General features: G+C 32.5%; 2 protein-coding genes across 7 annotated transcripts in view; both read left to right on the forward strand.

Moving 5' to 3' along the window:
* LOC132742381 (serine/threonine-protein kinase A-Raf-like) overlaps positions 1-7,926 on the forward strand; it is a 47,879-nt gene extending 39,953 nt beyond the window's left edge. For all 6 annotated transcript variants that reach the window (XM_060730768.1, XM_060730770.1, XM_060730765.1 and 3 more), the window contains one exon: positions 1,831-7,926. In XM_060730768.1, the coding sequence (XP_060586751.1) occupies positions 1,831-2,004 (174 nt within the window). In that variant the 3' untranslated portion in view covers positions 2,005-7,926. The remainder of the gene's footprint in view (positions 1-1,830) is intronic.
* A 3,620-nt stretch (positions 7,927-11,546) lies between these two features.
* The window catches only part of LOC132742383 (prickle planar cell polarity protein 3-B-like), a 60,168-nt gene continuing 57,291 nt past the window's right edge, over positions 11,547-14,423 (forward strand). Inside the window, exons 1-3 of the mRNA XM_060730771.1 lie at positions 11,547-11,679; positions 11,842-11,923; positions 13,617-13,711. Coding sequence (XP_060586754.1) covers positions 11,672-11,679; positions 11,842-11,923; positions 13,617-13,711 — 185 coding nt within the window. The 5' untranslated portion in view covers positions 11,547-11,671. The remainder of the gene's footprint in view (positions 11,680-11,841; positions 11,924-13,616; positions 13,712-14,423) is intronic.

The raw sequence follows: 14,423 nt of genomic DNA on the forward strand, positions 1-14,423 counted from the left end.
GAGATTATGCACGTCTTTTTCTTTTCTTCCTATGTTGAAAATTCTGGTTGCTATGGCAACAAATAGACTGAAAATATGGCAAATTTTACACATAATCTGGATCCCGCGATAACGCAAAAAGTACTGAAAATATTTTTATGAAACTTGATATATGGATAGATGACAGTATGGAGATTATGCACGTCTTTTTCTATTCTTCCTATGTTGAAAATTCTGGTTGCTATGGCAACAAATAGACTGAAAATATGGCAAATTTTACACATAACCTGGATCCAGTGATAACACAAAAAGTACTGAAAATATGTTTATGAAACTTGACATACTGGTAGATGGCAGTATGGAAATTATGCACATCCTTTTTTTAACATCCTATGTTGAAAATTCTGGTTGCTATGGCAACAAATAGACTGAATTTCAAGATTTCTGATTCTAGTTTTTAAGATTTTTCACTATAAGTTCTTTATTTCTTAAGGTATTTTCTTCAAACTTTAAATATAAGTTGCTTGTCATCAACCACATCATATGTGACAAGGTTTACAACTCTAGCACAAAAATTATCAGAATTACCTCCCTTGAACTTAAAATTTTCATTAAAATTTTTTTTTAATAACTTCTTTTTCTGAATGTATCTACTTCAAACTTCATATAAATGTTTCTTATTGTCACTCAACATTTGTGAGTGTTCAATACTCTAGCAAGACTATTAGGGAGAATTATGCCCCTTTGAACTTAGACTTTTTTTTGAGAAATTGGTAATTTTTACTCCAACTTCTTCAATCATGATAGGACTTTAAAAATGTTTTATTTTGATAACAGGGATGTTTAAAAAATAACTTTAGAGTGTCCTTCAGTCCGTCTGTCTGTACATAAAAACTGTTTCCTGTGATCACTTTTAAAGAACTTTTTCAACAAATTTACTTAAAATAGGAACCTAAGTGAATGGCCAATGGCCCTTCAGAATGTTGCTTGGGCTCTTACCGGTAGGGGACTTATGGATTGCTTGCAATACTATGATAATTGCTTGTTTTTAAAGAAATTCAGTATTTCTATTAATGCTTTGGATTAAGGTAAATAAAAATTATTTTTAGGCAAATATTCATAAATAAAAGTTTTAAAACAAAAAGGAAAGTGGAGTTTTATGTTACTTTAAGATCATGTTTTATGTTTGATAGTAAAATATTTATTGGCAGATATTAATAATTGCGGCAAGGTCATTTTATTGTTCTGTTTTCATGTATTTGTTTTCAAATTCTCGTGAAATTTATAGTTTAAACTTACTTGAACTACCAAAGTAACAAAATTACAGAATTGTTTGTCTTCATTATTTTAACCTTTAACATGTTAAAATTGTGCAATTTTCCCTGCTTTGAATTTGGAACCACCACTGAAGTTTTAAGGGTTTTTCATTATCAGAATTGAAAAATAGAGCTTCCAATGGAAAAAGGCCATTGAGACAGCACGTATTTTGGCCTAAAAATCTTTACTGTTGGCAAAGGTTAAATACTTTTGGTTACAGCAAGTTCAAGCAGGATATCTCCAAATTTATGCTAATTTTCAAGAAAATTCTAAAACATTTTAAAAAGTAAAATATTGTGAAGTGGACAAAGAAAATAATTTTCACATGGCAAACCGCACTTATAACCCATGTTAATTACCAAAAAGAGTTAAAAATATGCAAAAGTAGCCCATACTGCGTTAGTAAAACAGTAAAAATATGGTGAAATATACTGCAAATCGGTTATAAATAGCACATAACATGGAAATTATAACTTCTATCTTGAATTATTTTACTTTTCTTAATTTTTCAAATTTTTCTCGTTCCTTTTTCAGATTTTATCATCACTAGAAATATTACTTAGCTCGTTACCTAAGATAGGAAGAAGTAGGTCAGAGCCTATCATGAACAGTTCACATACTGAAGACTTCGAGGTGATGTACATGTGTGCGTCACCAAAAACACCTATTAACAGTCATTACAATCAATTCTCATTCTTGAACTACTGACGAAATAATGTAACGATGGAAGTTACAGGCCGCAAAACGTTCTGGTGGTATAATGTTTATATCACTATCATTCATAAGAGTGCCCATCATTAAATACATTTGTGTATCAGAAATGGAAATAATATAAACTTGTTTATCAGTTTTCATGTTTGAATTACTGAGTGGCGATCAAGAGACGGTAAAAAAGATTCTCGAGGGGTGATATCATATACTGGAGTAGTGTTTGTAATTCATGTACGTAGGTCGTTAAGTACATGTACATGCATACTTGTTTTGGTGCTAGTGAAAACAAAACACAACAACAAAAAACTATTCCTTATACATTCACAATAAAACTTCCGTTACGAGATGAGCATGAGTTGATGAGCTATTGTTATTTCATAGCTGTTGCGCTAGTGAAGTTACGTGCAAACTGAACGGTGTTTGTTCGGTTATTTTTTATTTGTGCGCTGATAAAAGACGCATTTGATAACATAGTGTGAACATTTTATTTTGCAAAAGCTGGATATAGGTAAAAAGTTGCCTTTGTGTTTCGTATAGTGACAACACAAGTGTTTTTGTGTTTTTATTTCCATACATTCTTACATGGAGTTAGTGGGAAACTTCATTGTTTATTTTTTTTTGTGATTTTTTTTTTATAGACCCCATTATGCATTGAGTTGCAATGTAGCAAGGTGTTGTGGACGGCTTATCACAGTTTCACACGTGACTAATCGTGACTTTAGCACTGTGGTGGTACCAGTGAGTAGACAATATGGTGTAACACATTCACGAGTGTGATAGTGCCGTGTTAACAGTGTTAGCCGAACTTTGGCTAAACTCTTGCTAAGATAAATACATTTGAGCCGCGTCACGACAAAACCAACATAATGGGTTTGCGACCAGCATGGATCCAGACCAGCCAGCGCATCCGCGCAGTCTGATCAGGATCCATGCTGTTCGCTATCAGTTTCTCTACTTGTAATAGAGTTGGTAAGCGAACAGCATGGATCCTGATCAGACTGCACGGATGCGCAGGCTGGTCTGGATCCATGCTGGTCACAAACCCATTATGTTGGTTTTGTCGTGAGGAGCCTCATTTATATATATAACCCTGCTGTGATTGTTTTAAAAAGAGAAACTTTAAGAGATTACAGGAGTTAAAAGATGTGTGGCATAATCTACGGACAATACAGATAATGCTGCACTTAATGTACACTTGGTTTGCATATGTACTAATTTAATGGTACATGTACATGCAGACTTGGACTTTTTAGAAGTTTTAGAGATACAGTGAACTGCCTTAGGACCTGCCATCTACAAATTACTTATGTCAATTATCTGTCTTAATATTAAGTTACAGTCATTTTAAGAATTTGTGCATGTTACTATAATACATGTATATAGGTTTGCCATAAAATGGTTCATAAATTTCTACATATATGCACCAATATTTATCCCATACATCAGTTCAACTTGAAAATGTCATTTTCTGTAAGTCTGTTATTGTTACAATGTAACTTTGAAGATAACGTAAAATTTTGAATCGTTTCATAATTCCTCAATAAATAAGTAACATTTCTGTTAAAGTTTTAATCAAATATAATATTAAAGAAAAGAAGCAGTCTGTACTTGGGTGCTATTTTGTTAGTTTTGGTGTATTTATGACTTAAATATATTCTTTCACTATCACAGTACAGGAATATGTCCATGAAAAATAAAATGGAAACCAATCTCAATTCTCAGCATCTGATTGGTTATTTTGAAATCCACAATTTGAAGTTGACCAATAGCAAAGGTTATTTGGTTTCCCTTAGACTGGTCTCAGTTGTTTTGAATCCTCAAATTTAAAATTGGCCAATGGTAGAGGAATTCTGGCTTTCTCTTACACTGGTCTCAATTCTCAGCACCTGATTGGTTATTTTGTAATTTGAAATTGGCCAATTGCAGAGAGTTTCTGGTTTTTTCCTTAACTAGGTCCCAATTCTCGAACCATGATTGGTTGTTTTGAATTTTCCAGTTTAAAACTGGCCAATGGCAGAGGAAATCTGTTTTTCATGAATACTGGTCTCAACTCTCAGCACATAATTGGTTATTTTCATTTATACAATTTAAAATTGGCCAATGACTTGTACAATCAAGAGTTAGGCTCCAATATCATCCATACTTTTATAACTCTTTGGTATTTTATTTACTAAATCTACGTGATGGCTAAATGAACATGATTTCAAAATCAAGTTTCAGATACGATGAATTAGCAGAGGGTTTTAAATATACAAATCCTCATACGGCAGTGACTGTATTCTCTATAATGATAACATTCTTCTGTGATGTAATTAAGCCAACAAAATTAAACAACAGACATGTGTCCTATTTTTTTTTTTTTTTTTTTTTTTTTTTTAAATTTGATTTTCTTGATAAAATTTACGAGGCAATATACAGTATATGAAAATTGGTAAAAGCTGTAAATTGTTTAACTTCCTTCACTTTCACTGGGCTGTATATCATCGTAATAGGAGGCTGTCTGTTGTTTAAATTTGTAGGCTTACCTGTTTTTTTCTTGTTATTTTATATATGTGTGAGAGAGATTTAATTTATTTGCATGTTGTTTGAATGTAGAAAAAAAGGAAAAAAAGTGTACAATTTAGCAAATGGTGAAATGGACAGGTTTTTATATACATGTAGTTGCTTTCTTGCAGAATTTTGGTGAAACTTGAAAATTGGAAATGTTTAAAAAAAAAGGGGAAAAGATCAGTCAGTAATTTTAATAGATTTAAACTGTAAGCAATGATTACAAGATTTCGATAAAGAAAATGTTACTGGATTTTCAGAAGTTAAAGGGAAGTACTTCTGGTGATAAATCTGATAATGAATAGTACATGTATAATGATGTATTAAATCCTAGTCAAAGTCACATACTCTCCACTCTTCTTTCTTTAATTCTTAACCTGCTGAATTTATAAAATGGACTTGCCCATTATCTATTTTTGGAACTGTCCATTATCTATTTTAGGAATGTCAAGATGAAATTTTATAATAAGTCAGCCAACAGTATAGCGTCTGGCTAGACTGCATGGACATACAGGCTGGCCTGGCTCTATACTGGTGGCAAATGTTTATCACAAAAGTAGCAGAATTCACAGAAAACTATTATAAAGGTTGTTTACTAACCTATTATTCATGGTTTGGATCTTGAATATTACTTAGTTTTAACCTTTAAAAAAAGATTTCAAGTTAGATTATTTTGAAAAGTATCATACTCATCTGGGGTCGTGCCTCTTTAAAAGAGAGAAACGTAAATTAGTCATAAGAAAGAACATAAAATAAAATATGAAATACAAGTGTATTTTATGAATTGTAGGCTTGTTTTGGATAAGATTTTAATATATAATTTAGACTTGATTTTGCTTGGATATGACGTGATTTAAGACTTAATTTTGCAAGAAATGAAATGACTTAAGACTTTAATTGGCTATGATATTAATTGGTTTAAAACTTAATTTTGCTATGATATGAAATGAGTTAAGAATTAATTTTGCTAGGATTTAATAAATGTTAAAGGTAATTTTGCTAGGATGTGAAATGACTTACAACTTATTTTGCTAGGATGTGAAATCACTTAAGACTTAATTTTGCAAGGACATAAATTGACTTGAGACTTAATTTTGCTAGAATATGAAATGACTTTGGCATGATGTAATAAGTGTTTGAATCTGTAACTGCTGGCTTTAGGATCTGAAAGTGCCTTTCTTAAGTTTGTTAACATTCAACTTTCATTTTGCCTCATATTTCATTATAGTTAGTCAAAGGTTTAAAAAAAGAAATATAATGACATAATTTTTCATTTTTCCAGTTAGTCGTACTGTAATATTGAATATCTGATGTGAAAACCATTTTGTCATTCTCAATTTTCCAAACACCAGTCCTGGCCTCAAGGTTATATTTATTTCTGAGTTTTGACTTAATCTCAAGATTTTCATTGGTCAGTGTACATTCTGTGGGAGTTTCTGGCCAATCAAATACCGAAGATCTGAGTTTGAGCTTGAAGAATTTCTGTAGACCCTCGGACCCAGGTCATGACTTGCCTATGACACCAGTATAGAGCCAGGCCAGACTGCCCATACACGCTGTCTGAATAAAATCTAGACTGTTTTCTGCTTTATTTTAGTGTTATTTATACAGCCATCTATAAAACTAGCACTGAACAATTTCAAATTTATTCTGCAGCATATCCACTGCAAATGAGTTTAAAAGGAGGGTGTAAGAGAACAATAAATTTATAGAAACACTATATCTGACCAGACTTTCATTAATTCAAATTAAACTCATGATTTTAAAGCTAAATTTTTACATTGTACAGTGTTCAGAATTCATTCAACTTTAACTTTTAAAGGCAGAAATCTGCATTAATTTTTAACTTGCAAAATTTTGTATGATGGATAATCCCTAATTTTACTGAAAATGCCCATTGTTTATGTTACAAGATTTGATATCAAAATACTCATATTAGATAAGATTTGATATCAAAATACTCAAATTAGACAAGATTTGATATCAAAATACTCAAAGAGCCAGTACTATAACAGTGGATAAACAAAATCACTATATTATGTCTAAAATTTGATATGTATGATGTCTTATGATTACTGTACATTTCTTGGGAGTCTGTAATATTTTAACTAGTACCTTTCTTGTAAAAACAGAAACTGAATGTTCGTACACTGCTATTATGATGCTTATCAAATTGCACGAACGTGTACTGGTGCGCACTTTCCAGGCTCTATACTGGTAGCATGGATAAGTTGTTTTAATTGCTAGAATTGAGTTAAAAAGGATTTAACAGTTATATTGTCAAATATTCGATTTTCTTTTCAGACTTATGAAATGCGATTCATTAAAATTGTAACAAACGTCTTCAAAATTTCTTAACAGTATTGTCCCCATTTACTTCTTAAAATTCATATGTGTATAAAAGAAATTGTTATCAGAAAACATTTTTTTTTTTCGATTTTTTTATGTGCAATAAATCAAGCCTAAGAAAAACATCATGTTCACATTTTACTTTTTACACACAAAGTTTACTAACCAATTCTGCTAATGGAATTAAAAATAGTTCAACTAAGTCAAATTTCGTCATCCCAGGCCTCATAATGTACAGATATTTTACACCCAATCAGCTTACAGTTTTTTTTTCTCGATTTTTTTTTTTTTTTTTTTTTTTTTTTCAAATTTGTTAGACCGCGTCTCATCTTCAGTTACCGTGCAAGGATTTAATCCATGTTCATCATGTATATCTATGTATTATTATTTTCTCATATTTATTCTCATGTTGGACAAATTTTTAACAAATAATGAAATGTGAATGATGATAAAAAAATTTATATAGAAAATATTGTATTTTATATTTGTGTTGTTTTAGTGTTTAAATAATGCATTGAGAAGATGTTGATTATCACCAAGCATTTAATTGAAATAGATCAGCCGGTACCCAATTTTTAATTGTTTTTGCTGCTTTAAGTTAATCTACTGGTACCTGGCACTGTACTTTACCTAGTGCTAGACTTTATATTGAACTGCTGGTTGTAATATCAAGTTGAAATGCCAGAATCTTAAGAACAAGTTGGTGAACTGGTACCAAGCTTCAATTTGATGCCAGGTACAAGAATTTAATAATGTATCCGGTATCAAGCTATTAAAATAGATCCAGTTATTAAGTTTTGTAAATTTAGTTGATAAATTGGTACCAGTCATTTTGTTAATAAACTGGTACCAAACATATATTGTATTTGATAAGTTGGTACCCAAAATCATGTTGATCAGCTTGTTCCCAGTATCTAGTTCAATAAGCTGGTTCCTATTTGCAGGATGTTATAATTGTGATGGTGTTTTTTTCTTCTTCTGAAATGTGAACAAGAATGTGGAATAAAATCTAAAAGATGTTAATCTGTCTTTTGTTTTGTAATAACCAGAAACCGTGTGCTCAAAGTGCGTAAATATGATCGTTTATTGTCAGTGTCTGTCTGTTTGCAATTTCTTTATACAAAATTTTCCTTTATAAATATGTCACGGTTCAGAACTGTTCACAAGTTAGAGGAGAAGATGTTTAAGCGGTCGGATAGCTCAGTCGGTAGAGCCGCGGAATGGTATTCCGAGGGTCCCAGGTTCGAGTCCCGGTCAGGCTGCACATTTTTCTCACCCTGTCACATTTGGCGCCCAACATGGGACCGTGACTGATAAAGCTCAGAGTTTAATTTACGTTGCTCTGTAACTCTGTGAAATTCGAGGACGAATTTCAACATAGCAGGGGAGTATGTCACGGTTCAGAACTGTTCACTATTTAGGGGAGAAGATGTGTAAGTGGCCGGATAGCTCAGTCGGTAGAGCGACGGAACGATATTCCGAGGGTCCCGGGTTAGAGTCCCGGTCAGGCTGCACATTTTTCTCACCCTGTGACAAATACACAGTCATATTACCTGTCTTTATATAAAGTTTATAAGAGAGGGTCAATTCATCTTTTTCCTGCATAACATCTGCAAAAACAAGAGGACCACATTTAAAGCACGAGTCTAGAGGGAGAAGGAATAAATAGGTCCTAGGGCTGCACAGAAATTAATGAATAAAAAAAGGTGCATTATAGCTACTCTTGCATAAAAGTATATGTCTAAATCTGTAATTCTCCATTTCATTATGTGCATTTTCATATAAAGAAACCATTGCAAACTGATATTGACCATGAATCGTAAATGTTTTGCTTGATTTTTGCTATAATTGGCTATAACTTTCTTATTTATTTTTTGATTGTCTTCATATTTGGATATAATAATCCTGTGGTCAAGATCTCTAAGAAGACCAAATTGACCATGACCTTCACTTATCAATGACCTTGATCTTGAAGGTCAAATCGTTAACAGGCTAGATTTTTGCTTGGAAATAAGAATACATATGACAAAATCAACATGTTAATTATTCTGGTCATTGACCTTTGACCTTTACCATTAAGCTCAAAGTATCCGAAATTGTTTAAATTGTCATAACTTTGTTATTTATATAAGGATTTGATTCATTCTTGGACAGAGAAAATTTATGACAAAACTGACAAGGTGATTAATTCAAATGTGACCTTGACTGTCAATGTCTAAATATGAAATTTAAGTACAATAAAATAATGTTTTCTAGGAGTAATCTTTACTAGAATATTCTTCTGTCGATGATGTGATGTGTTTGACTTTAGAAATAAGGAATAAAAATAGTCAAGCTTTACGATGGCACTTCTTTAAGTTAGAATATTTGGCTTTTTCTCAAAAACTGTTGAAGACATTCACTTCAAACTTGTAAAATTTGTTGTTGACTATCAAAGGTAGGTGGGGTATGCTAAGTCCTATTGCAGAATTATGCCCTCTTTCCAGTGTTGCTTTTGTTAACTATCCAGCATTGAGAAAAGTGGAGCACACTGTCTGCGAACAGGTTTTGTCGACTGATGTCTTTCCTGTTTGGTAGGTAGATACCTTTGTTGGGACTTTGGGTGTAGTAAGGGGTCACTGGAGTCAAGATCACCAGTCCTGAAAATAGATTTTTACAATTTTGCTTATGCAGCCTTTATCAAAATATCTATTGATGAATGTGAATTGAAATGCAGGTTAAGGGAGCATCCATTTCTTTAAGTCATGTCTATTTATTTTGTTGGGTTTTAAAAGTCATAAACACTGATAAGTTCATGTGGCGACCTCTTAGCTTTACTGGTGGAGGACGAAAACCTCAGGTGCCCTTTATACATTATTTTAGGCACAAGAAGGCATAGGACTAGACATTCTGAATTTAAATGAAAACAAATTCTGATCTTTTATGCCATTGAAATTTTTTTATTCAAAACATGGCTTTTGGGTCAAAATTAACCCGGCCGCACATTGGGGACACTTGCTTTGCCTAGAGACATAACATGCCTTTTAGATATAGTTCAGTAATTTGCTGGAATAACATTTTTAGCTTGTGTGTTTCAAAGAAAAAGTAAAGTTATGATTTTTGTCATAATCATGCAAAAACTTAAATGTTGCCAATTTTTCAAACATTTGAAAAGTTATCAACTTGAAACTTGGAATACATGCTTATCATAAGATGTAGTTAAATGGGGAAGCAATATTTTTGGAGTTATGTCCCTTTTTATCTTAGAATTTTAACAGATGAGCATTATCACCACATGCGGTGCTCGTTTTTCTATTTTTCATCAAAAAGCCTTTACTTATCAACTGACTGATATCTTAATTATTTGGATAAAACACTTATTGCATTAATATTTTCTTATATTTTGGATCAAAGTCATAGTTACTATGGCCATAAATATATATTTATTCTTTTCCTAATTGGCTCTCTTATTTTGGGCAATATTTTTGGTATGTATGAAGCAATTGCATGGCTGTTCTGTAACCATAAAGAGGCATGGGCATTTTGGAACCATTGTGTAGGGTTTGACTGAGGTTGGGTCACTTATTTTCCATAAAAATTTTCCTTCTTCATAAAGTCATGTTCACCCAATCATGAACTGCAGAGCAATAAATGGTAAAAGAGATATAGATGCTGGCCCTCATCTCATGTTGGTTAGCAGTGCCTATTCTCGGATTTGAAAAGTGAAAATTTATTACATTTTATCCACCCTCCTAGAATAGTCAATGGGTTAGAAAAATTGAACAAAATAGTGTAAAAAAAAAGTTAAATTATGAGTTCATATGTGTCAAAAATACAATCTGTACTTAAAGTTACATTAAATAAATATGTAAAAATATTTTGCCGTCGGCCTAAAAATCAAAGATTCTACAGTTTCATTAACCTGTTTAAAAGTTTTGTTGTAAATCTCATCAAATATTGTTCATAAATAAGGATTTTAAACGGGAAACCCCACGGTACCACTAAAGTTCGTATACGAATTTTAACATGCAAATGAAGACTATAATGAGCTCGTGTATGCGCTACGTCACAGTTTTATAGTTGCTATCCGAACACAGCAAATGTGATATTTTCTTGTGCAAACACACTTTAACCGTTTAAGCTTCACGGTGCACTAAACCTGGGGTTCAGTAAAAGTAATAATCTCGTAAAAAGATTAAATTTGTATGAAAACATCCGTTACAATGCGGAAATATACCGTTAAATTAGGACTGCTACTTATAGTCATGATTGTTGATTTAATATTGATGTACGGATGATCCGAAGGCGGAGTTTCTCATGCAAACAGAAATTGTATTTCCCATCTCGCCACAATGAGGTTACCTATTTTTATGCTAATAAAACTCATTTTGGTTGTTTTGACACCAAAATAAGACCTGGAGTCGATATAAAACCCAGTTTTTTAATGAAATGTCGCTATTTAGTTTTTTATGAAATTTATTTAATGTAACTTTAAATACGTTATCTCTGTCAACGTGTTAGGAGTTGGTATCGGTGTAAGGTATGTAACTCGTGTAGACATATTATGATTTTGCGCCAAGGGAGACAAATCGTAATTTACCGTCAATCATTCTGACGTCACAGAATAACGCTCGCACATTGAGCGCACCTGTCGGCAATTTCAAACCAAATTGCAGGAGGCGTGGTTTACTCGGTTTTGGGCACATTTTGAAAACACAAACGGAGACGCTTCGATAGGTTCTAAAGAACATAGATAAACTTCCGCTTACTGTTGTTTACAAATTGTGTAATGGAAAAGTAAATGCATTTTCATATTGGTATCGGATTTGTTTATTCATTTGTGTTTTATTCAATTTGATTTATTATGGAGATAGTTGGTCAAACATCTGAAAGTTGAAACCCGCCTCGTTTGGATGTATTTTACGCACGCGGTGAATTTGGGATTTTAATTATTTTCAGGCGACTTCAGAGGCAGAAAATGGCTACCTGCGGAGACGGTCCCCCATATTCCCCACCAGATAAAAGACGCGATGCCGACATGGTATATTTCAATTACTATAAAAAACACCAACAGCGTGTAATTTAATACCTTTTTGATTTGGTTTTAAATTTTGAAAAAAAAGTTACTGAACGATATTCGCGTGCACAGTCGTCTGGTAAAATGAGATGCATGCCCAACAGTTATATATATTCGATATGTAGATCTAACAAATCTAATGAACTCTAGCACCAAACTTTATGAAGAAAATCAAGTAGATAGTATTTTTTCAAAAGTTTTTTGAAGTTCAAGTAGAGCTAGATTTTTTTTCTCGAAATTTTGTTGAATTTAGACAGTAACATGTAAGTTATGAATTATGATACTGTTATTAAAACACACATTTGTATATTTGCTCATCTAGTCTTTACTGTATTTAACAATGTCAAATTACATCGATGCTTCATGCCCTCACAAATAATTTGCTTCACTGCACTTTCTGGAGAAATATTTCAGAAAGTTGGAATTATCAAAAGACTACCTGGTCTTAAATTCTCCTGTTTTTTTCAACTGTTTAATTTGAGAAAGAAATTGCTGAAAATGAATTTGTAGTTAATAAACTTGGTTAAGTTTTTTTGTGTGTGTACAAAATTCCTCTGTTAATGTTATATGTCAGCTTCAACTAGTGAAACAGAACAACTTCTGTTCTTGCCAAAGACTGGAGTTTGTCATTTCCCAGGTACAGCTTTATCTACATCTATTCTGAACATGGTCCATGGAACAGTATTTTTCCCTACTAAATACTCTTATTCTTATTAAAGATTTAAAGGGCCTGGAGATTTAGATGTTGGTTATAGAGAATATTGTAATTTTAAAGTTTAGTTCTTACTACCATAATGTTCATCCTTATTCTGATCAGCTTAACCCTTTCCACGCTAAATGTCTTAAATGTATTTGTTCATCTTGAAATATGGACATATTTTTATGCATCATTTTGAGGGAATTATGTACAGACTAAAAAGCAAACAGTGCAGACCATGATCAGAATGGCATGGATGTGTCAGCAGGACTTGAGTACTTGATATGCACTGGTAGCAGGGGTAGAATATGTTCCCTTTAGCAGTTTATGACAGGAATTGAAGCAAATTAATGCCAAATATCAAACCTCATTGAAAGAGGCAATCATTATTTCTATCTTTTTTGTGCTTTGCCACAATTTCAAAATTCACTCATTTGAATAAGTAAAAAATAAATTCCATCATTCTTAGAGTTACTATTGATAATTGAGATCATTTAGTTTTTCAGACCATCACACATTCATAATTGATCAACACAAAATTGGTTTTAAAGTTATTAAACATGTCAAATTTTAAGTTATTTGATTAAATCAAACTTATTAAAAGATTGTTGTTCAAGTTCCAACCTTACATTATGCAGGGCTCACAATGCCAGTTCAAGTTTATAAGTCAGGCACCTGTTTCCCAAATAAGCTAAAAAAGGCCCTGAAAGTCCAAAGCAAGACTGGTGTTCCATTTCACATACCGGCTTGTGGAGCACTACAATTTTAGATTATGAGCTGTAATTCTTTTGTAATATACAATACAGTAGTATAAGTTAGTATAACTGTCTATATATAAATTGCAAGTCGTAGATCTAGCAGAATGCTGAGATCATTTGTGGCCAATGACTTGTTCAACAATTGATAACAGGAAACATTTTGTATTTATGCCAAGATATAATTTGATTTCAATATTTTCAGATGTCTCAAGGGGCAGCAGGTATGGAAGCTGGTGAAGGGAAGATGTGCAGCCGATGTGGCACTGCTTGCCCAGGCCTGCAACTTCATTATTGGAGGTAAAATTCTTTTGCAGCCCAAACTGTACAGTTTTTTTGTGTTTTTTTTTTTGTGTCCAAAGAAAGAAGTTGCAGCACAAATGAAGGGGCAAATGAAGTTCATGTTAATTTATTTTGACATTGTTTGAGGAGGTAATAAAATAGGATTCTTACCATGTTAGGTTTCTTACAATATTGGGCTTTAACTGTAACAGATTCTTTAAGTTTCTTCAGGTATGACAGTCATGTTTGAGAATGAATGATCATGCCGCTATTTTTTTGAGCTGATTGGTTTAGAAAAGTGATAAAGCAGACATATGCTTGTTGCAAAATTGTAAAAACTTTCATTTTGTTTATAATTTCAAAAAGATTGAAGTTTGTAGAGATGATTGAAGTAACCATGTTCCAATACAGTACCATGATGAAATATAGTTTTCCTGCTGAGTAACATATACTCCACATACATTCTGTGCTTAACTTGAAACTTACAGAGCTAATTGATACATGTGCTTTATTTTTTTGTCACTTTGGAACATACTGGAAATTTATGATATCTTTATTGATAACAGGTCATTTAACAAGGAAAACTCTATTTTGTTGAGGCAATATTCACCAAATGAAAGAAGAGAAAGTGTGTGATGTTGAAAATATAGGAAGTGATGAGTCACTTGATTCAATCATAGACTGTCCTTTCCTAATTGAGTTTCGAAGTTTCTGTGATGAATTGATGCCG

The sequence above is a fragment of the Ruditapes philippinarum genome, unplaced genomic scaffold (genome assembly GCF_026571515.1).
Source record: "Ruditapes philippinarum isolate M1 unplaced genomic scaffold, ASM2657151v2 ctg1363_1_1_1_1, whole genome shotgun sequence".
Classification (NCBI taxonomy): Eukaryota; Metazoa; Mollusca; class Bivalvia; order Venerida; family Veneridae; genus Ruditapes; species Ruditapes philippinarum.